A 25,681-nucleotide genomic window follows, 5' to 3' on the forward strand; every position below is an offset into this window, starting at 1 on the left:
GAAGAAAAGTCCCAGAGAGATTGTGACTTGTCACACAGCTATCAAGTGGCAGACCAAACCCTTGACCTCTAGGCTACCTTCCAGTCTAGCGCTGTTTTCAACACAACAGTTACAATAGGTGTGACATCCTCACACCTACTCATTATGGCAATGCATATGCAAATGATGCCAGGAAATTACCTAATAAAATCACATTCTCTCCTTTCTCTCTAGTTCCCAGAATATATCTCCCGTAGATAAAGTATGTCAAAGTGCTTGCCACTGAGACTGTACTTGGAAGACGTTTGGTAAAATCCTGAATAACTGAAAGGGTATCCCCTCCCCCTGACTTTTTTGCTATGAGGGTAAAATTCCAAATATTTAAGACAATTCCCAATAAGACCAGGCCGCGACATGGTCTCCGTACGACGAGATTAATGGTAACAGCAGTGTTGTCAACCGCAGGACAGGACAAACTCTGTAGCAGCTTGCGGTCACTCTTTCACAGCCCGCTAGATATAGCAGTGCTGTGGAGCCACCAGGAGCAACCAGAATGGAAGATGCACTGACACTTGCTCAAGTACCACACTGCCAACCTGCTGCCCCGACCCAAGCTGTCCAATGCCTAACAAAACTTCTCTAATCTCTCCGATAGCCCCTTAGCGTGTTGTTAGGATAAGGAGGGTAAAAACAGTAATAAGACCACAAGAAGAGCAGTCTCTAAAACAACCGGTCTCTGAAAACATCACACGCGGGGTAGGCTCACCGCGTTGCCCGGCAACAGCGGCAGCGCTCAGCTCCCAGAACTGGAGGTGGCAGCAAGAAAGAAACCTTTACGTCATCACGTATCCTTGCAACGTCACTACGCTCTGAGTAGGCCGACAGTCATAGACGAATAGAGCTTAGGCGAGGGAAGGCATGTACTTTCCCTAAGAAGCGGGAGGAGAGAAATAAATAGAGGGCAGTGGGATGAGAAGAACCTCGCAGGATGGGAAACCGCGGAGGGAAGGGCCGTCTTTGGTTACCTGGAGAGCGGGAGCAGCTGCGGATCCCTTATGAAGTGCCCGGATGAAGCTCCAGCGCTCACGCGCTTTCCGCATTGAGTGCAGCGCCATCTTGAGAAGGGCGGAGCCGTCTTGTTCGGAATGACGTCTGTTCAGAGAGCCAATCCCAGTCTCGCGACTCCTGCTTGCTGGGCGCGGCCGGGGCCTCCAGGCTGCGCAGCGCAGCCGCTATCAGGCGGAGTGCAGTTCTTGCCGAGCAGGTGGGGACAGGAAGGGAGTGGGGCTTTAGTGTTTTTCCCTGGATCCCTTGTCTGCGCAGCCTTCCTGGAAGGAGAATTTCCTTGGGGGTTATTAGTAGCAACGCTTTAGACTGGAAGAAAGTCAAGTAGGCTGCATTTCTGATCTTAGCTATGTGAAGGCAACCTTTAAAAAGTTTGTTTAGGAACTCCCAGTTCTCTTAGAGGGTAATATAAGTGGTCTTTTTAGACATGTGTGGCCTCATTTCCTTTTTTTTTCTTTGAGACAAGGTCTCACTCTCGCCCAGGCTGGAGTGCAATGGCGCGATCTCGGCTCACTGCAACCTCCACCTCCCAGACTCAAGCTATTCTCCTGCCTCAGCCTCCTGAGTAGCTGGGACCACAAGGGTGCGCCACCACGCCCGGCTAATTTTTGTATTTTGGTGGAGACAGGGTTTCACCATGTTGCCCAGGCTCTCTCAAACTCCTGAGCTCAAGCCAAGCCATCTGCCTCGGCCTCCCAAAGTGCTGGGATTACAGGCATGCGCCACCGCACTGGGCTTATGTGGCCTTATTTCATTCGTCCTGTAAACTTTGTTGAACCCTACCGTAATGTGCTAGGCACTGAAGGTACAGAGAAAGACATATCTTGTCTTCAAGTTGTGTACAGTCTAATAGAGTAGCGGATAAATAAATGATGTACACTTAATAGGTGTTAAAGAAGCAAGCACCGCAAGTTTTAAGGAGGAGTGGTTATGACTGTGGTGTTTCAACCTAGTCTAGGGAAGGCTGCAGGAAGGTTATACCTGATGGAAGAAATTGTTTTGTTTGGGTTTATGAGAAAGTTTAATACAGTTCTTCTGCTTCTGTTAATTCACCTAAAAATCTCCCAGACAGATAACGAGTGTTTCAGTAAAAATATATCTGGAAGAAATTCATGACAATTCCTTTATGTGTTTTGTTTATAATTCATCCAGCTACTGAAAATTACCAAGGAGAGGTAGGAGATAAGAGATGCCTATAAAGGAGCTGAAATCTACCAGGGTAAGACAAAACAGTAAATTAAAACCATATAGTATAATCTTGTAGGTATACAAAGTACTGGTGAAGTTCAAGTATAATTGTTGTAATTTAGAAGTGAGCAGGAAAGGGATGAAGGCAGAAAAAAACTAGGAAATCAAGTTATAGTCTTCAACAAAGCTGATCAGTTTGGTTTTGGCTGTTAAATTTGAGGTGCTTGTAGTACTTCCAAAATGTGATGCCCATTAAATAGATACACGGGTCTGGAGCTCAGAAGAGATTTGAACTACAAAACAGATGGTAATTGAAACCAAGGAAATCCTTGAGACCATCAGATAGAGTTTGTGGAATGAAAGTAGCCAGATGATGGAAATAAAGGAGCCAAGAGGTGTTGTAGCACCCAAAGAATGTGATATTACTGAGACCCTGGAAACAAACCTTGCCAGGGGAAGGGGGATATATGTTATGCCTTGTAAAATGCAGTTTAATAAATGCCCTACATGTTTTACTCATACATAGAGCAAAGCATTATAGTACAGTGTTTTACATATATTTTATTAATGAGATTACATGACCCTAGCAATTAGCAAGATTAGCTTTCTGACATCTTTAGTCATCTAGATAGCAAGATAAAACCTAGCAATAAGACTATGGTGCACCAAAAGCTGTCAAAGGGTGTACCTACTTTATTTCTTCAAGAAGTAGTTCTTAGTCGTATCTGCAGACTCCTATGACCAATAATATTTCCGTGGGAGGTATTTCCAAGACATAGTCCCACTAAAAAAGGTGGGACTTTAAGACCACAAGTTTTATAACTTTAGTATCCTGATTTTTAAAATCGAAAATATTTGCTAATATTTAGACTTTGTTAGAAGTAATAAACTGTGTTTTGCACCGTGGCGGTGACCTGGTAACTCTCAGGTGTCACTCAGCCAGCCTTGCTTCTTGGACAAGGACTATAGTTTATATTTCTAACATCTCCCCCAGCACCTAGAATAGTCTCTTATGCAGAGTAGGCACCTCTTTTAAAAGTAAATTGGATTTTAACAAATTACACAGCTTATTGTCAGCAATTGTTATGCTTTTAACAGCCAGAAGGAACAGTTAACAGAAAAGACACACGATGTATTAAAAATGAACCAGTTCTGTCTACTTTTGTACTTTTTCACAGTAAGCATTTTGGTGTTGGGGAAAGTATGACTACAAAGCTCACCATCTTCTAAGAGGAGGAATATATTCAGCTCAGTATATTTAACTTATTTTAATAAGTTTTTAATAATGGTAACCGTGACTCCTCGGGGAAAGATATATTATTCAATGTATCTTTAAAGAAAAAACCTACAATACACTTTTGAAATGTTTTCATACAAAATGGTTAACATTTAAAAGTGTGTATATATCATGGGCTGGGCATAGTGGCTCACACCTGTAATCCCAGCACTTTGGGAGGCTGGGGCGGGCAGATCTCTTGAGGTGAGGAGTTCGAGACTAGCCTGGCCAACATGGTGAAACCCCACGTCTACGAAAAATACAAAAATTACCCAGGCATGGTGGTGTGCGCCTGTAGTCCCAGCTACTCAGGAGGCTGAGACACGAGAGTTGCTTGAACCAGGGAGACAGAGGTTGCAGGGAGCCGAGATCAAGCCACTGCATTCCACACTGGGCGACAGAGCAAGACTGTCTCAAAAAAAAGAAAGAAAGAAAAGAAAAGTGTGTATTATGCAGTTGGTTATATGGAAAATTCTCCTATGGAATAATTCATTCTCCAACAGTGGTGTTTAAATGAAGCACCACTGTATTTAATGACGGTATTCTACCACTGCTATCATTTGAGTAAGCTAAAGAACTTTGGTAAAGTAAGATATAAATGTTGTATGGAAAGCAGACTTTAAATATACCTAAGATTAAAAAGTTTTATAGTCCTATCCTTATAACGTGAACTATATGTCTACATATGTTCATGCTTACAATTTTGAACACTTGTTTAAATTTTGATTTCTCATCAACACTTTTACTTTATAGTAAGTTCTGGTAATTTTGTTCTCTCCTTAACATTCCCTGCAAATCCTCTCCTGCTAGAAACAACAGATTAAAACCAGACTGGCAGTTGGGAAATGGTTTCTATTGCAACCATGTGTGTCAGAAGAAAGGATTAGGTTTCCTTGTCCAAGAACATCAAGGGGAACCTCCACCTCTGCAGACACACCTCTATTCCTTAGTAATGGAGAGTTTATACCTAGTTAGATTTAAATGGGATAAGGGAAGAGTTTAAATCCATTCTTAGCTCAAGCAGTATAATCAGCCCTCAAGTCTCAAAGTATCCAATTTTCTTTCTCTAATTTAATTCTAAGTGTCAGGTTGGCATTAGATGCTGATCAAGGTAATGGAGAGTTGCCCTACACATTTATTCACTTAAAGAAGAATTTTGCAGACTGCAAAGACTAGATGGCAATTGTATTCAAAACTTACTTAAAGCACAATTCATTCACCCCTGACCTTTCATTTATATTGAGTATGTTTTTTCAAATATAGAAGAGATTCCATAATAAAAGCAAACAAACCTCTCTCTTCATAATTATGGACTATAGTTCTCTGTACATGTTCTCTGACCATGCCATCTTATGCTGGACCTATTATAAGGACCCAAATTAAAGTGAGGCAGATCCTGCTTTTGAGTGAGATAACCTCCAAGAGTCATAAAATTATATGGGAAGCTGTAATAATGATTATTCTTTTTTTACCTTTGGCTTAACTTTAGTTCTTCCTCTTATTTTATAACTAATGAAACTTGTCGACAGATATTAAGTACCTTGACCAAAATCACACAAGTAAAAGCAACAATGAGAAGAACCTTCGGCTGGGCGTAGTGGCTCACACCTGTAATCCCAGCACTTTGGAAAGCCGAGGTGGGCGGATCACCTGAGGTGGGGAGTTTGAGACCAGCCTGGCCAACATGGTGAAACCCCATCTACTAAAAATACAAAAATGAGCCAGGCATGGTGCTAGGCACCTGTAATCCCAGCTACTTGGGAGGCTGAGGCAGGAGAATCGCTCGAAACTGGAAGGCGGCAGTTGCAGTGAGCCAGGATTGTGCCACTGCACTCCAGCTGGGCAACAAGGGCGAAACTCATCTCAAAAAAAAAAGAAATCCATCTCCAGATGAATGTTCTACTTTGACACCACGGTAAAGCTGAAGAGGCTAAAGCTAGGGCGGGTCCAAATGGGGAAGGTTCCACATAAAGCCACATCCTTGTGTCAGGTTTCAAAGTCAGAACAAGCAAATGTCCTATTTTTAAAGGCTGATACTCTCATCTCCACCCCTAATGTAAAAAGATGTTGTCTTTCCCTAGTAGTTTTTGGGAGAGAGCAAATTATAGCATCTTACTATAAGGGCAATAATCAGAAGCTCATCTTACCTTTGGGAAGGCTTAAAGGGTTTTTTAGGGAGCCATCATTATCACTTTATTTCTGGAAGAAAGGGCAAAATCCAAGAAGAAACTAAGTGATGTGAATAGCAAAATGGGATTTTTCTCAGAGCACTTTTTTCTTAAGATTAAGGGTCAAGGCCACACTTTTTATATTGCCAGGTTCAACTTCTTGCCTTAAGGACAATTTTCCACCCCACAACAGTGAAGATATTTTGATGAGAGTTGAGAGAAGGTGGGGAAGGTGGGTAGAGTCAGAGCAGACACAAGTGAATAATATGCATTAAAACTGACTCCATTACGTGTAGAGTCCTTAGTGTTCAGAACCAGGAGGAATACTGATTACATAGGAATGTTACAGGCCCCAGGATTCCTGTTCATATTTAATGTTTTCTCTCCATACTCTTACAAATGGCCATTTCAACATTAGAGAACAGGTCTTTAAAGAAGGCAGAGAATTGCTCCCTTGTGTATGGATCTAGAATAGAGAATAATTTGGGAGAATTGTAAGACTATTTCAATGGTCCTCATCCCCATTTTTCATCCTCAGTCTTAGGACATGTATCCCATAGAGGAAATACAACTTTAAAATTAGCAAAATTCAACTTTTGAAAGTGTATTTTACTTTGTTGTCTCTTTTTGCATGGTGTATCTTTTCCACTTGGTATGGTCCTAAAGACAAGATCCTTATGCTATCTGTACACTTACTCTATTTTAAAATCACCATCTTTTGCTCCCAGCTACTTTATAACTTGGGGGAGCAGGGTTTGCTGTTCAAAGCTTATCTTTTACAAAAGGAACTTTAACAAGATCTCCAAAAAGCTCCCTCGAGTGGCTTTTAGATAGGCTCTTTTCTGTTTGTCTTTGTAATCAAACTACATTAGAGCCTATCCAACACCCTGTCTATCTAGTATGATGCTATGATCCTAGGTGTGACTACTGAAAGTAAAACATAATGCTTAGATCTTGATATTTATAAAAACATGATTAAAAGATATCTTTGCCTCTCTAAAAATAGGGTCTTGACCTCACTGTCTCAGTCAAATTCCATTTCAGCCAGTGAGATTTCATTGGACTTCCCCAGATGCATTAACAACTACAATCAACTATGTTTTTCTTTACTTTTTCCCTTAATTAGGTAGAACTGAGCATGATCTTGGAGAAAATCTGCATACATTACTGATCTCTGAACCATTTACCCTTCACATGCCTCTTTTTCCGTGTATGTGCCTCTTTCTCTTTGTATGTAAAATGAGTGAAAGAAAGAGGAGAGCTAGATGATACCATTGTAACTCTTGTATTTCAAGACACTTGTTTCTGCCTTGTCTCAGATTACAGTCATTTAGAGATACAGAAATAGGTATTACAGTCAGAATCCACATTTTAGAGTATATCTGCTGACCCCATGTCTGTGGAAGATACTGAGATGCAGGTACTGAGAATGGGCCTCAAAATTTTTCTGAAGACTGCGCTCCAGGAAGCTATGCTCAACCAAATGAAATTGGCCCTACTTGTCATCCTAGCATAGCAGGTTTCGGTTTATGAAAGACAGAGAATATGCAACTCTCTCAGCCACCTAAATATGAAGTGGCTTTCCACAGATCTCTTTTCGAAGGGTAAGTAGGAAGAATATCTTGACCAGTTTTTGTTCTCTGTGGCAGTTCCTCTAGCTCCCAACTGGATTACTTTTTGCTTGTTCTCAGAAATATGCTGCTTCTTTTATAATCGGCAGTCGCAATGATTTGTATGACAGCTGCTAGCCCAAGAGAGAGTTCCAGAAGAGGGCTACCTAACAGGTGCTGTGGCATTTAGAAGAGGAATGGAGCCACTGTCAACGCACAGCTTGCAGGTGTGGAGAACAAAGTGTATGTGTGTTGGAGAGGTGGTGGGTGGGAAATAAATACCCCTGCCTCTCTCTCCTCTCACCCTTTGATCTTCTGATCTTTTGGTTACTCCCATTTGATGAACCTCAGGGCAAAGATATATGACTTAACCAGTCCGTAAAGGTCAGTCCCTCTGCCAGCCCCTTCCCCAGATGCACAGAACAAGATGCAAAATGATAGACAATGGTTCCGAATGAAAATATTCACTGTAGAACTATCTATTTACAGAACTAGGAATAAACTAAAAATGATAAAAACCAAAATCATCTTAGGATAACTTTTTAACCAGGCATTAAACTTCTTAAAGGCAAGACCTTTATCTTCATCTCTGACTTACAGTACTAGGCACATGCAAGAGAGGCTCATCAGTGCTGTGTGTGGAAACTAAGAAAAAAAAAGGGGGAAGCTCAGTAAATATTGGCAAATTGGTTAAATGAACAAAACACATGTGAGGGGGAGGAGGGAAATGTGCAATGGGATATTTTAGATAGTGCAGAGAGTTGGGGAAAAAAAGTTTTTGAGCCTAAGAAACCCTGGAAGCATTTTTTAATTCTCTAATATATGCTTGCTTTCTTGTGGTTTGCTCTTTCCGCTAAAAAGCAGAATGCATAAAACATTGTGATTAGTTAAGGATTATTACTTAGGTTCCAAATAATGTTTCGTATATAAATCTAAATTACTACTCTTCCTCCATTCTGCTTCCCCTTCTGTTTGGTCAAATCCCTGTGAGAGAGAGTAGCATTCCTGTCGTGGGTAAAATAATTTCTATGGAAAATTTTCAAAATGCAATTTCTATAAACATTATGTAAAGATATGATTTATTTCTGGATTCAGTCCTTGTGCTTGCATCATCTTCCAATTTATCATCAAGTTCTCTGTGTGCCAGTTCTGTTTTTAAGGATCTGTTCATATCAGTTGTAATCTGAGAGGGTAAACTTCCACTAGGAGGATTAAAGCAAAAAACAAGAAAATGTGTCCCAGAAGGCAGTGGGTGCACTGAAAAGAAGATGGGACTTTATTCCCAGTTCTAACACTGCTATAGCAAGTAAAGTGACATTGGAAAGTCCTTAACTTTTCCACCTTTTTTTTTTTATTAGACAGAGTCTCACTCTGTTGCCCAGGCTGGAGTGCAGTGGAGTGATCTGGGCTCACTGCAACCTCTGCCTCCTGGGTTCAAGTGATTCTCCTGCCTCAGCCTCCTGAGTAGCTGGGATTACAGGTGCCCACCACCACACCCAGCTGATTTTTGTATTTTTAGTAGAGATGAGGTTTCACCATGTTGGGCAGGCTGGTCTCGAACTCTTGACCTCAGGTGATCCACCCACCTCAGCCTCCCAAAGTGCTGGGATTACAGGCATGAGTCACCACGCCCAGCCAAGTCCCCTGTTTTTAAAAATATTAGCCACTAGATAATTCAGTATGAGTCCACACAACCACTGACAGTGAAAACAGGGACATACTTCTTGGGGCCTTTCTCCTGGTCTGCATGCACAACCCCACCACAGGAGTAAGAGGCGGGGGTACACTTACCACTTACGTTGTCACTGCTAGTTATCACCTCAGTAAAAACAAGACTACCATGCCTAGTGCACAGAAGGTCACAGGACACAGGACTGTGGTTTCTCCTCAAAGAGTGACATTCGTTTAGAACTTAGTTCATCCCTCTTGTCCCAGACTGCTTGAGAATTAAGGAGGGAAGGAAAAGAAGAGGGTCTCTAGCTCTGATCTTTACTGTGTTGGGAAGATCCCCACTCTAATCCTGTTGCCACTCTTTTTTTTTTTTAAGACAATAATAAGGTCTCCTTTTCTAGAACACTCAGCTCATAAGTTTTTAGACCTGTCCTTGGTGGCCGGGCACGGTGGCTCACGCCTGTAATCCCAACACTTTGGGAGGCCAAGGCGGGTGGATCACGAGGTCAGGAGATCGAGACCATCCTGGCTAACACGGTGAAACCCTGACTCTATTAAAAATAACAAAAATTAGCCGGGCGTGGTGGCAGGCACCTGTAGTCCCAGCTACTCGGGAGGCTGAGGCAGGAGAATGGTGTGAACCCAGGAGGTGGAGGTTGCAGTGAGCCGAGATCGTGCCACTGCACTCCAGCCTGGGAGACAGAGCGAGACTCCATCTCAAAAAAAAAAGTTTTTAGACCTGTCCAACTGACATTTAACACCATGAGATGGTGAACTTGGGGAGGACATGAGACTAGTAACACACACACACAGATTTTTAAGAGCTTGACATTCCATTATTTACTCACCTAGCAAATACTTATTGGGTGTCTTTTGTGCCAGACACTGTACTAAATACACAGAGCTGAATAGGGTACCATCTGTGCTCGTCAAGATCTCCGTTTAATGAAGGAGAAGGCAAACAACAAACAGAATTTCAAGACATAAGATGTTGGCTGTGGGTTTGTCAAAAAAAAAAAAAAAGAAAAAAATTCAAGAGAAACATCTTTGTATCAGGAAGCCCTTGCGATTTCCTTAGAATCACACTTTGTCAGCAATCCTGGCCTCACTGCTTGCTGTTCGTATAACCTTGGACAGGCTTCCTAAGAGTTCTGGACCTCAGTGTCCTCATCTGAAAATGGGGGCAAAGAATAAGCTCCCAAAGTTTCCTTACTGCTCTAAGATGAGTACTGAGCTCAGTCTTGAAGGAGTGTCTGTATAGAATTTTGAATTGGAAAGAGGAGCAGGGTGCCCTTAGGAGAGAGAACTGCATGAAGAAAGCAAGGATATGCAAATGAATAGAGCATAAAGAAAGGTGAGAGTAAAGAGAATAAGGTACCGACACATCTCCCTGCTTCCTCCTTCACCCGCTTCCGTGTATTTTCAATCAGCCATCAGAGTGACCTATTAAAATGTATGTCAGGTCATGGTCACTACTCTGCCCAAAACCCTCCAGTGACTTTCCATGTCATTTGGAAAAAATCCAAAGTTCTCAAAACCTATAAGACCTAAGTGACCTGCATCCCCCATCCCAACCTCTCTTTCTGGCCCTTTCCCCATTACCTTCCCCCTGCTTTGCTTTACTCCAGACATGCTGGTCTCCTCACCAATGCTCACCAGTTACCACCTAAAACATTTTACTTTATTTTCTCCTCCTCTAGAACATAAGCAGCATGGGAGCATGGCCTTTTGTCTGCTTTATTATGCATCCTCAAAGTTCAGAATGTGCATGTCTAGTAACATATTTGTTAAATGCATTTTCTTATTTACAAGTAAGGAAACTAAGATCAAAGAGAATGCAAATGAAGTCACACTGCTCTTTAGGAGAGTGTGGACCAGTACGTGCACAGATTTTCTGTTTCTCTGCCCCAAAGGTAGATAGAATGATGGGCCCTGAAGATGGCTATATGGCAGAAGGAACTTTGCAGATGTGATTAAGAATCTTGAGATGAGAATATTATCCTGGTTTATTCTGCTTAGTCCAATGTAATCATAGAGGTTATTCTAACAGGGGAGCAGGAGAGTCAGTCTAAGAAGGAAATGTGATGATGGAAACAGAGGTTGGAAGATGGAAGGGGACCCAGAGTCAAGGAATGCAGGTAGAAAAGAAAAGCCTGGATTCTCCCCTAAAGCCTCCAGATGGAACACAGCCCTGCCTCCACCTTGATTTCAGGACTTCTTACCCCAAGAATCGTAAGCTAATACATTTGTTTTTGTTTTTGTTTTCTTTGAGATGGAGTCTTGCTCTGCTGCCCAGGCTGGAGTGCAGTGGAGCGATCTTGGATCACTGCAGCGTCCATCTTCCGGGTTCAAGCGATTCTCCTGCTTCAGCCTCTCAAGTAGCTGGGATTACAGGCGCCCACCACACCCGGCTAATTTTTTTTTTTTTTTTATACTTTAAGTTTTAGGTTACATGTGCACAACGTGCAGGTTTGTTACATATGTATACATGTGCCATGTTGGTGTGCTGCACCCATTAACTCGTCATTTAGCATTAGGTATATCTCCTAATGCTATCCCTCCCCCCTCCCCCCACCCCACAACCGTCCCCAGTGTGTGATGTTCCCCTTCCTGTGTCCATGTGTTCTCATTGTTCAATTCCCACCTATGCATGAGAACATGCGGTGTTTGGTTTTTTCTCCTTGCAATAGTTTGCTGAGAATGATGGTTTCCAGCTTCATCCATGTCCCTACAAAGGACATGAACTCATCATTTTTTATGGCTGCATGGTATTCCATGGTGTATATGTGCCACGTTTTCTTAATCCAGTCTATCATTGTTGAATATTTGGGTTGTTTCCAAGTCTTTCCTATTGTGAATAATGCCACAATAAACATACGTGTGCATGTGTCTTTTTTTTTTTTTTTTTTTTTTTTTTATTTTTATTTTTATTTTTATTTTTTATTGATCATTCTTAGGTGTTTCTTGCAGAGGGGGATTTGGCAGGGTCACAGGACAATAGTGGAGGGAAGGTCAGCCGATAAACAAGTGAACAAAGTTCTCTGGTTTTCCTAGGCAGAGGACCTTGCGGCCTTCCGCAGTGTTTGTGTCCCTGGGTACTTGAGATTAGGGAGTGGTGATGACTCTTAAGGAGCATGCTGCCTTCAAGCATCTGGTTAACAAAGCACATCTTGCACCGCCCTTAATCCATTCAACCCTGAGTGGATACAGCACATGTTTCAGAGAGCACAGGGTTGGGGGTAAGGTCACAGATCAACAGGATCCCAAGGCAGAAGAATTTTTCTTAGTACAGAACAAAATGAAGTCTCCCATGTCTACCCCCTTCTACACAGACACGGCAACCATCCGATTTCCCAATCTTTTCCCCACCTTTCTCCCCTTTCCATTCCACAAAACCGCCATTGTCTTCATGGCCCGTTCTCAATGAGCTGTTGGGTACACCTCCCAGACGGGGTGGTGGCCGGGCAGAGGGGCTCCTCACTTCCCAGCAGGGGCGGCCGGGCAGAGGCGCCCCTCACCTCCCGGACGGGGTGGCTGGCCGGGCGGGGGGCTGACCCCCCCCACCTCCCTCCTGGACGGGTTGGCTGGCCGGGCGGGGGGCTGACCCCCCCCACCTCCCTCCCGGACAGGGCGGCTGGCCAGGCGGGAGGGCTGACCCCCCCACCTCCCACCCAGACGGGGCGGCTGGCCGGGCGGGGGGCTGACCCCCCACCTCCCTCCCGGACGGGGCGGCTGGCTGGGCAGAGGGGCTCCTCACTTCCCAGTAGGGGCAGCCGGGCAGAGGCGCCCCTCACCTCCCGGACGGGGCGGCTGGCCGGGCAGGGGGCTGACCCCCCCACCTCCCTCCCGGACGGGGCGGCTGGCCGGGCAGAGGGGCTCCTCACTTCCCAGTAGGGGCGGCCGGGCAGAGGCGCCCCTCACCTCCCGGACGGGGCGGCTGGCCAGGCGGGGGGCTAACCCCCCCACCCCCCTCCCAGATGGGGCAGCTGGCCGGGCAGGGGGCTGACACCCCCACCTCCCTCCCGGACGGGGCGGCTGGCCGGGTGGGGGGCTGACCCCCCCACCTCCCTCCCGGACGGGGCGGCTGGCCGGGCAGAGGGGCTCCTCACTTCCCAGTAGGGGCGGCCGGGCAGAGGCGCCCCTCACCTCCCGGACGGGGGCGGCTGGCCAGGCGGGGGGGTAACCCCCCCACCTCCCTCCCGGATGGGGCAGCTGGCCGGGCAGGGGGCTGACCCCCCCACCTCCCTCCCGGACGGGGCGGCTGGCCGGGCGGGGGGCTGACCCCCCCACCTCCCTCCCGGACGGGGCGGCTGGCCAGGCGGGAGGGCTGACCCCCCCACCTCCCACCCAGACGGGGCGGCTGGCCGGGCGGGGGGCTGACCCCCCACCTCCCTCCCGGACGGGGCGGCTGGCCGGGCAGAGGGGCTCCTCACTTCCCAGTAGGGGCGGCCGGGCAGAGGCGCCCCTCACTTCCCCGACGGGGTGGCTGGCCGGGCGGGGGGCTGACCCCCCACCTCCCTCCCGGACGGGGCGGCTGGCCAGGCAGAGGGGCTCCTCACTTCCCAGTAGGGGCGGCCGGGCAGAGGCGCCCCTCACCTCCCGGACGGGGCGGCTGGCCAGGCGGGGGGCTAACCCCCCCACCCCCCTCCCAGATGGGGCAGCTGGCCGGGCAGGGGGCTGACACCCCCACCTCCCTCCCGGACGGGGCAGCTGGCCGGGCGGGGGGCTGACCTCCCCACCTCCCTCCCGGACGGGGCGGCTAGCCGGGTGGGGGGCTGACCCCCCCACCTCCCTCCCGGACGGGGCGGCTGGCCGGGCAGAGTGGCTCCTCACTTCCCAGTAGGGGCGGCCGGGCAGAGGCGCCCCTCACCTCCCGAACGGGGGCGGCTGGCCGGGCGGGGGGCTGATCCCCCCACCTCCCTCCCGGACGGGGTGGCTGGCCGGGTGGGGGGCTGACCCCCCCACCTCCCTCCCGGACGAGGTGGCTGCCGGGCGGAGACGCTCCTCACTTCCCAGACGGGGTGGCTGCTGGGCGGAGGGGCTCCTCACTTCTCAGACGGGGCGGCTGCCGGGCGGAGGGGCTGCTCACTTCTCAGACGGGGCGGTTGCCAGGCAGAGGGTCTCCTCACTTCTCAGACGGGGCGGCCGGGCAGAGACGCTCCTCACATCCCGGACGGGGCGGCAGGGCAGAGGTGCTCCCCACATCTCAGACGATGGGCGGCCGGGCAGAGACGTTCCTCACTTCCTAGATGGGATGGCGGCCGGGAAGAGGCACTCCTCACTTCCTAGATGGGATGGCGGCCGGGCAGAGACGCTCCTCACTTTCCAGACTGGGAAGCCAGGCAGAGGGGCTCCTCACATCCCAGACAATGGGCGGCCAGGCGGAGACGCTCCTCGCTTCCCAGAATGGGGGGCGGCCGGGCAGAGGCTGCAATCTCGGCTCTTTGGGAGGCCAAGGCAGGCGGCTGGGAGGTGGTTGTAGCGAGCCGAGATCACGCCACTGCACTCCAGCATGGGCGCCATTGAGCACCGAGTTAACGAGACTCCGTCTGCAATCCCGGCACCTCGGGAGGCCGAGGCTGGCAGATCACTCGCGGTTAGGAGCTGGAGACCAGCCCGGCCGACACAGCGAAACCCCGTCTCCACCAAAAAAATACGAAAACCAGTCAGGCGTGGCGGCGCGCGCCTGCAATCGCAGGCACTGGGCAGGCTGAGGCAGGAGAATCAGGCAGGGAGGTTGCAGTGAGCTGAGATGGCAGCAGTACCGTCCAGCTTCGGCTCGGCATCAGAGGGAGACCGTGGAAAGAGAGGGAGAGGGAGACCATGGGGAGAGGGAGAGGGAGAGGGAGAGGGAGAGGGAGAGGGAGAGGGAGAGGGAGAGGGCGAGAGGGCGCTTCTTGACAAGTGATGCATGTGTCTTTATAGCAGCATGATTTATAATCCTTTGGGTGTTATAGCAGCATGATTTATAATCCTTTGGGTGTATACCCAGTAATGGGATGGCTGGGTCAAATGGTATTTCTAGTTCTAGATCCCTGAGGAATTGCCACACTGACTTCCACAATGGTTGAACTAGTTTACAGTCCCACCAACAGTGTAAAAGTGTTCCTATTTCTCCACATCCTCTCCAGCACCTGTTGTTTCCTGACTTTTTAATGATCACCATTCTAACTGGTGTAAGATGGTATCTCATTGTGGTTTTGATTTGCATTTCTCTGATGGCCAGTGATGATGAGCATTTTTTCATGTGTTTTTTGGCTGCATAAATGTCTTCTTTTGAGAAGTGTCTGTTCATATCCTTTGCCCATATTTTGATGGGGTTGTTTGTGTTTTTCTTGTAAATTTGTTTGAGTTCATTGTAGATTCTGGATATTAGCCCTTTGTCAGATGAGTAGGTTGCAAAAGTTTTCTCCCATTCTGTAGGTTGCCTGTTGACTCTGATGGTAGTTTCTTTTGCTGTGCAGAAGCTCTTTAGTTTAATTAGATCCCATTTGTCAATTTTGGCTTTTGTTGCCATTGCTTTTGGTGTTTTAGACATGAAGTCCTTGCTCATGCCTATGTCCTGAATGGTATTGCCTAAGTTTTCTTCTAGGGTTTTTATGGTTTTAGGTCTAACATGTAAGTCTTTAATCCATCTTGAATTAATTTTTGTATAAGGTGTAAGTAAGGGATCCAGTTTCAGCTTTCTACATATGGTTAGCCAGTTTTCCCAGCACCATTTATTAAATAGGGAATCCTTTCCCCATTGTTTGCTTTTGTCAGGTTTGTCAAAGATCAGATAGTTGTAGATATGTGGCATTATTTCTGAGGGCTCTGTTCTGTTCCATTGGTCTGTATCTCTGTTTTGGTACCAGTACCATGCTGTTTTGGTTACTGTAGCCTTGTAGTATAGTTTGAAATCAGGTAGCGTGATGCCTCCAGCTTTGTTCTTTTGGTTTAGGATTGACTTGGCAATGTGGGCTCTTTTTTGGTTCCATATGAACTTTAAAGTAGTTTTTTCCAATTCTGTGAAGAAAGTCATTGGTAGCTTGATGGGGATGGCATTGACTCTATAAATTACCTTGGGCAGTATGGTCATTTTCACGATATTGATTCTTCCCACCCATGAGGATGGAATGTTCTTCCATTTGTTTGTATCCTCTTTTATTTCACTGAGCAGTGGTTTGTAGTTCTCCATGAAGAGGTCCTTCACATCCCTTGTAAGTTGGATTCCTAGGTGTTTTATTCTCTTTGAAGCAACTGTGAATGGGAGTTCACTCATGATTTGGCTCTCTGTTTGTCTGTTGTTGGTGTATAAGAATGCTTGTGATTTTTGTACATTGATTTTGTATCCTGAGACTTTGCTGAAGTTGCTTATCAGCTTAAGGAGATTTTGGGCTGAGACGATGGGGTTTTCTAGATATACAATCATGTCATCTGCAAACAGGGACAATTTGACTTCCTCTTTTCCTAATTGAATACTCTTTATTTCCTTCTCCTGCCTGATTGCCCTGGCCAGAACTTCCAACACTATGTTGAATAGGAGTGGTGAGAGGGGGCATCCCTGTCTTGTGCCCGTTTTCAAAGGGAATGCTTCCAGTTTTTGCCCATTCAGTAGGATACTGGCTGTGGATTTGTCATAGATAGCTCTTATTATTTTGAGATACATCCCATCAATACCTAATTTATTGAGAGTTTTTAGCATGAAGGGCTGTTGAATTTTGTCGAAGGCCTTTTCTGCATCTATTGAGATAATCGTGTGGTTTTTGTCTTTGGTTCTGTTTATATGCTGGATTACATTTATTGATTTGCATATATTGAACCAGCCTTGCATCCCAGGGATGAAGCCCACTTGATCATGGTGGATAAGCTTTTTGATGTGCTGCTGGATTTGGTTTGCCAGTATTTTACTGAGGATTTTTGCATCGATGTTCATCAAGGATATTGGTCTAAAATTCTCTTTTTTGGTTGTGTCTCTGCCAGGCTTTGGTATCAGGATGATGCTGGCCTCATAAAATGAGTTAGGGAGGATTCCCTCTTTTTCTATTGATTGGAATAGTTTCAGAAGGAATGGTACCAGTTCCTCCTTGTACCTCTGGTAGAATTCGGCTGTGAATGCATCTGGTCCTGGACTTTTTTTGGTTGGTCAGCTATTAATTATTGCCTCAATTTCAGAGCCTGTAATTGGTCTATTCAGAGATTCAACTTCTTCCTGGTTTAGTCTTGGGAGGGTGTATGTGTTGAAGAATTTATCCATTTCTTCTAGATTTTCTAGTTTATTTGCATAGAGGTGTTTATAGTATTCTCTGATGGTAATTTGTATTTCTGTGGGATCAGTGGTGATATCCCCTTTGTCATTTTTTATTGCGTCTATTTGATTCTTCTCTCTTTTCTTCTTTATTAGTCTTGCTAGCGGTCTATCAATTTTGTTGATCTTTTCAAAAAACCAGCTCCTGGATTCATTGATTTTTTGAAGGGTTTTTTGTGTCTCTATTTCCTTCAGTTTTGCTATGATGTTATTTCTTGCCTTCTGCTAGCTTTTGAATGTGTTTGCTCTTGCTTCTCTAGTTCTTTTAATTGTAATGTCAGAGTGTCAGTTTTAGATCTTTCCTGCTTTCTCTTGTGGGCATTTAGTGCTATAAATTTCCCGCTACACACTGCTTTGAATGTGTGCCAGAGATTATGGTATGTTGTGTCTTTGTTCTCATTGGTTTCAAAGAACATCTTTATTTCTGCCTGCATTTTGTTACGTACCCAGTAGTCATTCAGGAGCAGGTTGTTCAGTTTCCATGTAGTTGAGCAGTTTTGAGTGAGTTTCTTAATCCTGAGTTCTAGTTTGATTGCACTGTGGTCTGAGAGACAGTTTGTTATAATTTCTGTTCTTTTACATTTGCTGAGGAGTGCTTTACTTCCAACTATGTGGTCAATTTTGGAATAGGTGTGGTGTGGTGCTGAAAAGAATATATATTCTGTTGATTTGGGGTGGAGAGTTCTGTAGATGTGTATTAGGTACGCTTGGTGCAGAGCTGAGTTCAATTCCTGTATATCCTTGTTAACTTTCTGTTTCGTTGATCTGTCTAATGTTGACAGTGTGGTCTTAAAGTCTCCCATTATTATTGTGTGGGAGTCTAAGTCTCTTTGTAGGTCACTCAGGACTTGCTTTATGAATCTGGGTGCTCCTGTATTGGGTGCATATATATTTAGGATAGTTAGCTCTTCTTTTTGAATTGATCCGTTTACCATTATGTAATGGCCTTCTTTGTCTCTTTTGATATTTGTTGGTTTAAAGTCTGTTTTATCAGAGACTAGGATTGCAACCCCTGCCTTTTCTTGTTTTCCATTTGCTTGGTAGATCTTCCTCCATCCCTTTATTTTGAGCCTATGTGTGTGTCTGCACGTGAGATGGGTTTCCTGAATACAGCACACTGATGGGTCTTGATTCTTTATCCAATTTGCCAGTCTTTGCCTTTTAATTGGAGCATTTAGCCCATTTACATTTAAGGTTAGTATTGTTATGTGTGAATTTGATCCTGTCATTATGATGTTAGCTGGTTATTTTGCTCATTAGTTGATGCAGTTTCCTCCTTGCCTTGATGGTCTTTACAATTTCGCATGTTTTTGCAGTGGCTGGTACCGGTTGTTCCTTTCCATGTTTAGCGCTTCCTTCAGGAGCTCTTTTAGGGCAGGCCTGGTGATGACAAAATCTCTCAGCATTTGCTTGTCTGTAGAGTATTTTATTTCTCCTTCACTTATGAAGCTTAGTTTGGCTGGATATGAAATTCTGGGTTGAAAATTCTTTTCTTTAAGAATGTTGAATATTGGCCCCCACTCTCTTCTGGCTTGTAGAGTTTCTGCTGAGAGATCCGCTGTTAGTCTGATGGGCTTCCCTTTGAGGGTAACCCGACCTTTCTCTCTGGCTGCCCCCAACATTTTTTCCTTCATTTCAACTTTGGTGAATCTGACAATTATGTGTCTTGGTGTTGCCCTTCTCGAGGAGTATCTTTGTGGCGTTCTCTGTATTTCCTGAATGTGAATGTTGGCCTTCCTTGCCAGATTGGGGAAGTTCTCCTGGATAATATCCTGCAGAGTGTTTTCCAACTTGGTTCCATTCTCCCTGTCACTTTCAGGTACACCAATCAGACGTAGATTTGGTCTTTTCACATAGTCCCATATTTCTTGGAGGCTTTGTTTGTTTCTTTTTATTCTTTTTTCTCTAAACTTCTCTTCACGCTTCATTTCATTCATTTCATCTTCCATCACTGATACCCTTTCTTCCAGTTGATCGCATCGGTTACTGAGGCTGTGCATTCATCATGTAGTTCTCGTGCTGTGGTTTTCAGCTCAGTCAGGTCCTTTAAGGACTTCTCTGCATTGGTTATTCTAGTTATCCATTTGTCTAATTTTTTTTCAAAGTTTTTAACTTCTTTGCCATTCGTTCGAACTTCCTCCTTTAGCTCGGAGTAGTTTGATCTTCTGAAGCCTTCTTCTCTCAGCTCGTCAAAGTCATTCTCCATCCAGCTTTGTTCCATTGCTGGTGAGGAGCTGTGTTCCTTTAGAGGAGGAGAAGCACTCTGATTTTTAGAGTTTCCGGTTTTTCTGCTCTGTTTTTTCCCCATCTTTGTGGTTTTATCTACCTTTGGTCTTTGATGATGGTGACTTACAGATGGGTTTTTGGTGTGGATGTCCTTTCTGTTTGTTAGTTTTCCTTCTAACAGTCAGGACCCTCAGCTGCAGGTCTGTTGGAGTTTGCTGGAGGTCTACTCCAGACCTTGTTTGCCTGGGTATCAGCAGCAGTGGCTGGAGAACAGCAGATATTGGTTAACTGTAAATGCTGCTGCCTGATCGTTCCTCTGGAAGTTTTGTCTCAGAGGAGTACCCGGCCGTGTGAGGTGTCAGTCCGCCCCTACTGGGGAGTGCCTCCCAGTTAGGCTACTTGGGGGTCAGGGACCCACTTGAGGAGGCAGTCTGCCTGTTCTCAGATCTCAAGCTGCGTGCTGGGAGAACCACTACTCTCTTCAAAGCTTTCGAACAGGGACATTTAAGTCTGCAGAGGCTATTGCTGTCTTTTGTTTCTCTGTGCCCTGCCCCCAGAGGTGGAGCCTGCAGAGGCAGGCAGGCCTCCTTGATCTGTGGTGGGCTCCACCCAGTTCGAGCTTCCCTACATCTTTGTTTACCTACTCAAGCCTGGGCAATGGTGGGCACCCCTTCCCCAGCCTCACTGCTGCCTTGCAGCTTGATCTCAGACTGCTGTGCTAGCAATGAGTGAGGCTCCGTGGGCATAGGACCCTCCGAGCCAGGTGAGGAATATAATCTCCTGGTGTGCCGTTTGTTAAGCCCATTGGAAAAGTGCAGTATTAGGGTGAGAGTGACCCAATTTTCCAGGTGCCGTGTGTCACCCCTTTCTTTGACTAGGAAAGGTAATTCCCTGACCCCTTGCACTTCCTGGGTGAGGTGATGCCTCACCCTGCTTCAGCTCATGCACGGTGCGCTGCACCCACTGTCCTGCACCCACTGTCCAGCACTCCCCAGTGAGATGAACCCGGTACCTCAGTTGGAAATGCAGAAATCACCCGTCTTCTGCGTCGCTCACGCTGGGAGCTGTAGACTGGAGTTGTTCCTATTTGGCCATCTTGGCTCCACCCCACACCCGGCTAATTTTTTTGTATTTTTAGTTGAGACGAGGTTTTGCCATGTGCCGGCCAGGTTGTTCTCGAACTCCTGACTTCAGGTGATCCACCTGCCTTGGCCTCCCGAAGTGCTGGCATTACAGGTCTGAGCCACTGCACCCAGCCATTTGGGTTGTTGTAAGCCTTCAAGTTTGTGATACCTTGTTAGAGAAGCAATAGGAAACTAATACAAGTTCTATTCACTGCATCTTAAGAGAAAAAAGCTGGGCAGGTAAGGCAGGGACAGTTTGTTGATTCCTTATTTAATAAGTACCTATTGAGCACCCCTCTTCACTTTTTTGGTGGAACAGTGTGTAGTAATATGAGGTAAAGAACATAATTTGTGCTCTCAGAAGCTTACTAGTTAGCAGCTACAGCTGTGGCTAGTGAATGGCCAGCCTTGAATTCAAGGGGGTAGGATTTGCACCTGACTCGAGACCAATGCTTAGACTTCCAGATGCAACAGCTGGGAGCCTCCTTCCAGGATTTGATCTCAACACAGACAAGAGTGTTTATTCACTCATTTATTAGTTGACTCAACCTCCATTTAGTGTATATGTTGATATATCCGTTTTAGCAAAGAAAACAGGGAGGACATGAAAGGGGAACTTTTACATCTTAATGTAATTTTTTTAAAAAAGCAGTAGGATTAAGTGTGTGTGTGTAATTTAATTTGAAGATTTCCAGTATTTTTTCATGTTTTAATTAATTGTTTTGAGACAAGGTCTCACTGTCTCACCCAGGCTAGAGTGCACAGGTAAAATCATAGCTCACTGTAGCCTCAATCTCCTGGCCTCAAGTAGAATCTCCCACCTTAGCCTCCCAAATAGCTATGACTACAGGCATGTGCCACCACACCCAGGCAATTTATTTTATTTTATTTTTTTATTTTAGAAAAGGGTTCTCACTGTGTTTCCCAGGCTGATCATGATCTCTTGGCATCAAGCAGTCCTCCCACCTCAGCCTCCAAAGTGCTGGGATTACAGGTCATCAAGCAGTCCTCCAGCCTCAGCCTCCAAAGTGCTGGGATTACAGGTGTGTGCCATGGCATCCAGCCCAGTATTTTTTTTTTTAATTAAAAAAATGGTGGCTCACACCTGTAATCCCAGCACTTTGGGAGGCCGAGGTGGGTGGACCACGAGGTCAGGAGTTTGAGACCAGCCTGGCCAACATGGTGACACCCCATCTCTACCAAAATACAAAAAAATTAGCCAGGCATGGTGGCGTGCACCTGTAATCCCAGCTACTCTGGAGGCTGAGGCAGAAGAATTGCTTAAATCCCAGGGGCGGAGGTTGCATGAGCCAAGATCATGCCACTGCGCTCCAGCCTGGGCGACAGAGCAAGACTCCATCTCAGGGGGAAAAAAAAAAAAAGGAAATATTTTCCAAAAGCTAGTCTGAGCCAGGCAGTATGAAAGACACTGAAGATAAAAGAGCAGCCTTGAACTCTACACACTTTCAGCTAAATAGGAGTGACAAGTGAACAGGGGATTGCCCCACCCGAAGCTCTTGTGACCAGAGAGAGAAACAAGGTTTCTGTGGAGGCCCAGAGGGGTCCTTCAACCCTTCTTGGAGGACAGTACTGGGGTGGAGAGGGTCAAGTAGAGATTCCCAAAAGTAACATCTCAACTGAGCAGTCTGATCCTTAGCAAGGTTCGGGCCCTTTGGCCTTGCCTACCCTGGCCTTGGTTGTTTTGCTAACCAGAGCCAGCTGTGTTGTGGGTGTCTTTTCCTCTCTCCTGGTGTCCCCGCCTGGACCCTTCACTCTTTGCCTCCCACGCCCTGGCATTACACAGGCATTTTCAGACCCTTTCCCAGGATTCTGTTTATAGCCAGCATCCTGTGCAGCTCGTGAGGAGTCATAAGCCCATGATGAGATAAGAGGAGGAACTTGGAAGAAAGCATAATGAACATGGACAAAGCCAAGGGGAAAAATATGCATGTTTTCATTTGCTTTTCCCAAACAGGATGCTTTCACACCACTGTCTATAATCCAAACAGTATGTTTCTGCTTAACATACTGTGAAGATGTGAAGCCACATGAGAAATGTTCTCCCAAGATGGAGTTAGTGTCCCTCCTGGAGCTCCCTCAGCACCCTGTGCTCCCACATTTCAAAGGATCACTCACACCCTAGCCCATTTCCTCACTGTCTAATGTTCTCCACAGACCCCTAAGATCCTTCTAGAGCCATGACCAGCCTTGCTTGAGGTTGTATGGCATATACCCTGTGCACAGTGAATGCTCAGTAAATAACTGTTCCGTTGAACTGAATAGAATAAAACAGCATAGATACTAGTTTGGTCAAATTTTAAAACATCAGAACTTCAACTCTCATTTTGGAAGGTGGGGATGTGATTAAAATTCAATTTTAATTGATTATTTCTCAGAAAACATAAAAATGTTCCTACAATTCTCAAATAGCTATTTACCAATTTCATTTTCAACCTGATTTGACACTGATGAGGGGGGAAGGTTGAGTACATCATGAAAACTTCAGTTTACCTCTAACTTGTGATTGTGTGTGAAGAAAGAGCACAGGATATAGAAGAAGGAAAAATGCTTTGAAAACTCTAAAAGTGGGTTGCAAATGTTAGTTTGTTTTCACACAATGGACACAAAAATCGCCCGTGCATTCAGTCACTTGCAGACTGAAGCAAACAGCTGTATTTGGATGAAGCAGAGGAATGGTGGGAGGAACTGTTTCTTGTTGCACAGAGCATTCAGTTGTTCTGGGCTTTGCCCAAGGAAAAACAGATGGTTTTCCTTGCTGGAATTGGTCAGGGAGGGCAGGGGAAGTGCCCAGGCTTTGCTTTCCCATAATTGACAGTACAGAGTTTTAAGAAATATTTGAACAGTAGCACTGTTCTGGTACCTACTTGGGAAAGCCAATTCTTGATTTTAAAAAATCAAATCAAAGCAGTGACAGTGACATATTCTGCTTCCATTTCATACCATTCCTGACTTCTTAGAAGCAGTTGATGCTAGTGGTCTTCTCTGGCAGGGATTGCTAGCCCTGGCTTTGCAGCAGCCCATGGAGCTGCCAGTTCTCCAGGGGAATTGCAAAATACTGCTAAGTATTCTAAAAATGAAATTAAATATTCATTTTATTTTAATTTACATGTGCCATCCAATACTTTTAGAAGATGTCAGTACCATGGAATGACATGACCAACAATAATATGTTGCAACTCTGAGATACAGCTAGAAATTCTCCGAATAAGATGCTGATGGTCCTGCAGTCCAATGCTGTGTGATTTTCACTGTGGCCAGCTATACAAGACTTAGCGTATACTTCTCTCTGTGTAACTGTAAAAAATTTTGTAAGTCTAAGATGGTAATACATTCTTTCATAAAACCTCAATCTAGTGAGTTCTAATCATTCTTGATCTTTCTCAAATAAATACTAGCCAAATCTTTCCCAATAACTAAGTAACTAAGCATTCACGTTTTACAACTGTAATGTAGTTTTGGTATGAGAAAACTATTTCCTGGTCTCCAGGATCTAGAAAGTAAACATGTAACAAACAATTAGGAATGTGGTATCGGGTAGTCAGATGTTCTACACGTCTCCAGCCTAAGCTGTCCACTTCAAATTTCTTGCTCTTTTCCTTTTTGCTTAAGCATATCTTGGTATGTTGCCTGGAAGTTTATGTGTGTTACTACAGCAGAACAAAGAATTATGTAATATAAAGCCCAACTTGTTTTTCTTTTCCCTACCAGCTGTACTATAACTTAGACAAAACTCAACCATTTTCTTTCATTATGTACAGTGGCTATTAAAAAGAAAGAATGTAGAAAATTTTTTTTCAGGAAACAGTGGAAAACTAATGCGTCATGATCTGCTTAACAGGGGACTGTAAATAGAAGTCAAGTCCAGACCATGGAAATTGCTTCTTTAAAATATTTTTTTTCAATTTTAAAAGGAATACATTCACATGGTTTAAAAAAAACCCTCAAACTAAAGAAGAATACAAAATAAGAAGTAAAAGTTCTACCCTCCAACCTACTACCCCAACTCCTGAATCCCACTGCCAAGAGAAACAGTCATTTGTTGTGCATCTTTCTAGAAGAATTCTATGCATATTACAGAGGTGTCACAAATACCCACATGCTTTCTTCCCTTACAAGCTCCGTGACTTGATTTTTCTCTTTACTGTGCTTTGAGCATCTTTGCATATTAGTAAACATATACACCTCAGTTAAAAAAATCAACAGCTGGGTGTAGTGGTGCATACCTGTAGTCCCAGCTATTTGGGAGGCAGAGAGGCAGGAAGATCCCCTGAGCCCAGGAATTCTAATCTACCCTGGGCATCTTGGCAAGACCCTATCTCTTAAGAAAAAAACTATTGCAAGAACAAAAAACCAAACACCGCATATTCTCACTCATAGGTGGGAACTGAACAATGAGATCACATGGACACAGGAAGGGGAATATCACACTCTGGTGACTGTTGTGGGGTGGGGGGAGGGGGGAGGGATAGCATCGGGAGATATACCTAATGCTAGATGACGAGTTAGTGGGTGCAGCACACCAGCATGGCACATGTATACATATGTAACTAACCTGCACAATGTGCACATGTACCCTAAAACTTAAAGTATAATAAAAAAAAAAAGAAAAAAATCAAAAGCTTTATAGTATTCTGTTGAGTAAGAGTATTATTATTTGTTTATACAGCCTCTTTTTGGTGAACATTTGAATTGTGTTTAGATAGTTACTAATGCAAACAATACTTCCAGTGAACTTCTGTAAAATATATTTGTATATATAAGAGAATAAATCTTATACCTGCAGAGTAAATTTCTAAAAGTGAATCACTAATTCTGAGATTATGTGCACTCCAGAGATGTTAACAAACATACACACCCAGCAACAGTGCAAGACAGTGTATTTCCCAACTGCTCCCTCACTGAGATTTTTAAAAAACATACAAATACTATTATAAGTTACCTCTGGAGTTAAAGAATAACTTTTGCTTTTTACTTTCATAGACATCTGTACTATGTAAACTTGATATAGTGAGGATGTTTTCTTTTGTAATTAAAAGATTAAAGAGATTCAGAATACTTGTTTGTAA

The 25,681-nt window shown here is 44.9% G+C and overlaps 1 protein-coding gene and 1 long non-coding RNA gene across 5 annotated transcripts in view; one reads left to right on the forward strand and one right to left on the reverse strand.

Annotated features, from left to right (window-relative positions):
* WARS2 (tryptophanyl tRNA synthetase 2, mitochondrial) overlaps positions 1-1,111 on the reverse strand; it is a 109,235-nt gene extending 108,124 nt beyond the window's left edge. The window contains exon 1 of one of the 2 annotated variants that reach the window (XM_004026438.5): positions 1,005-1,111. In XM_004026438.5, the coding sequence (XP_004026487.1) occupies positions 1,005-1,094 (90 nt within the window). In that variant the 5' untranslated portion in view covers positions 1,095-1,111. The remainder of the gene's footprint in view (positions 1-1,004) is intronic. The other variant, XM_063695958.1, reaches the window with a different exon arrangement.
* Positions 836-25,681, forward strand: LOC109025730 (uncharacterized). Of its 3 annotated transcripts, none has more exons than XR_008669729.2 (5): positions 836-1,243; positions 2,197-2,263; positions 7,368-7,513; positions 11,008-11,095; positions 11,230-11,846. It is a non-coding gene; the product is annotated as an uncharacterized lncRNA (long non-coding RNA). The 3 variants fall into 3 exon arrangements; XR_008669730.2 differs by lacking the exon at positions 11,230-11,846 and adding an exon at positions 23,744-25,681 and having other exon boundaries at positions 1,111-1,243; positions 11,008-11,189; XR_002004676.4 differs by having other exon boundaries at positions 11,008-11,846.

The sequence above is a fragment of the Gorilla gorilla genome, chromosome 1 (genome assembly GCF_029281585.2).
Source record: "Gorilla gorilla gorilla isolate KB3781 chromosome 1, NHGRI_mGorGor1-v2.1_pri, whole genome shotgun sequence".
Taxonomy (NCBI): Eukaryota; Metazoa; Chordata; class Mammalia; order Primates; family Hominidae; genus Gorilla; species Gorilla gorilla.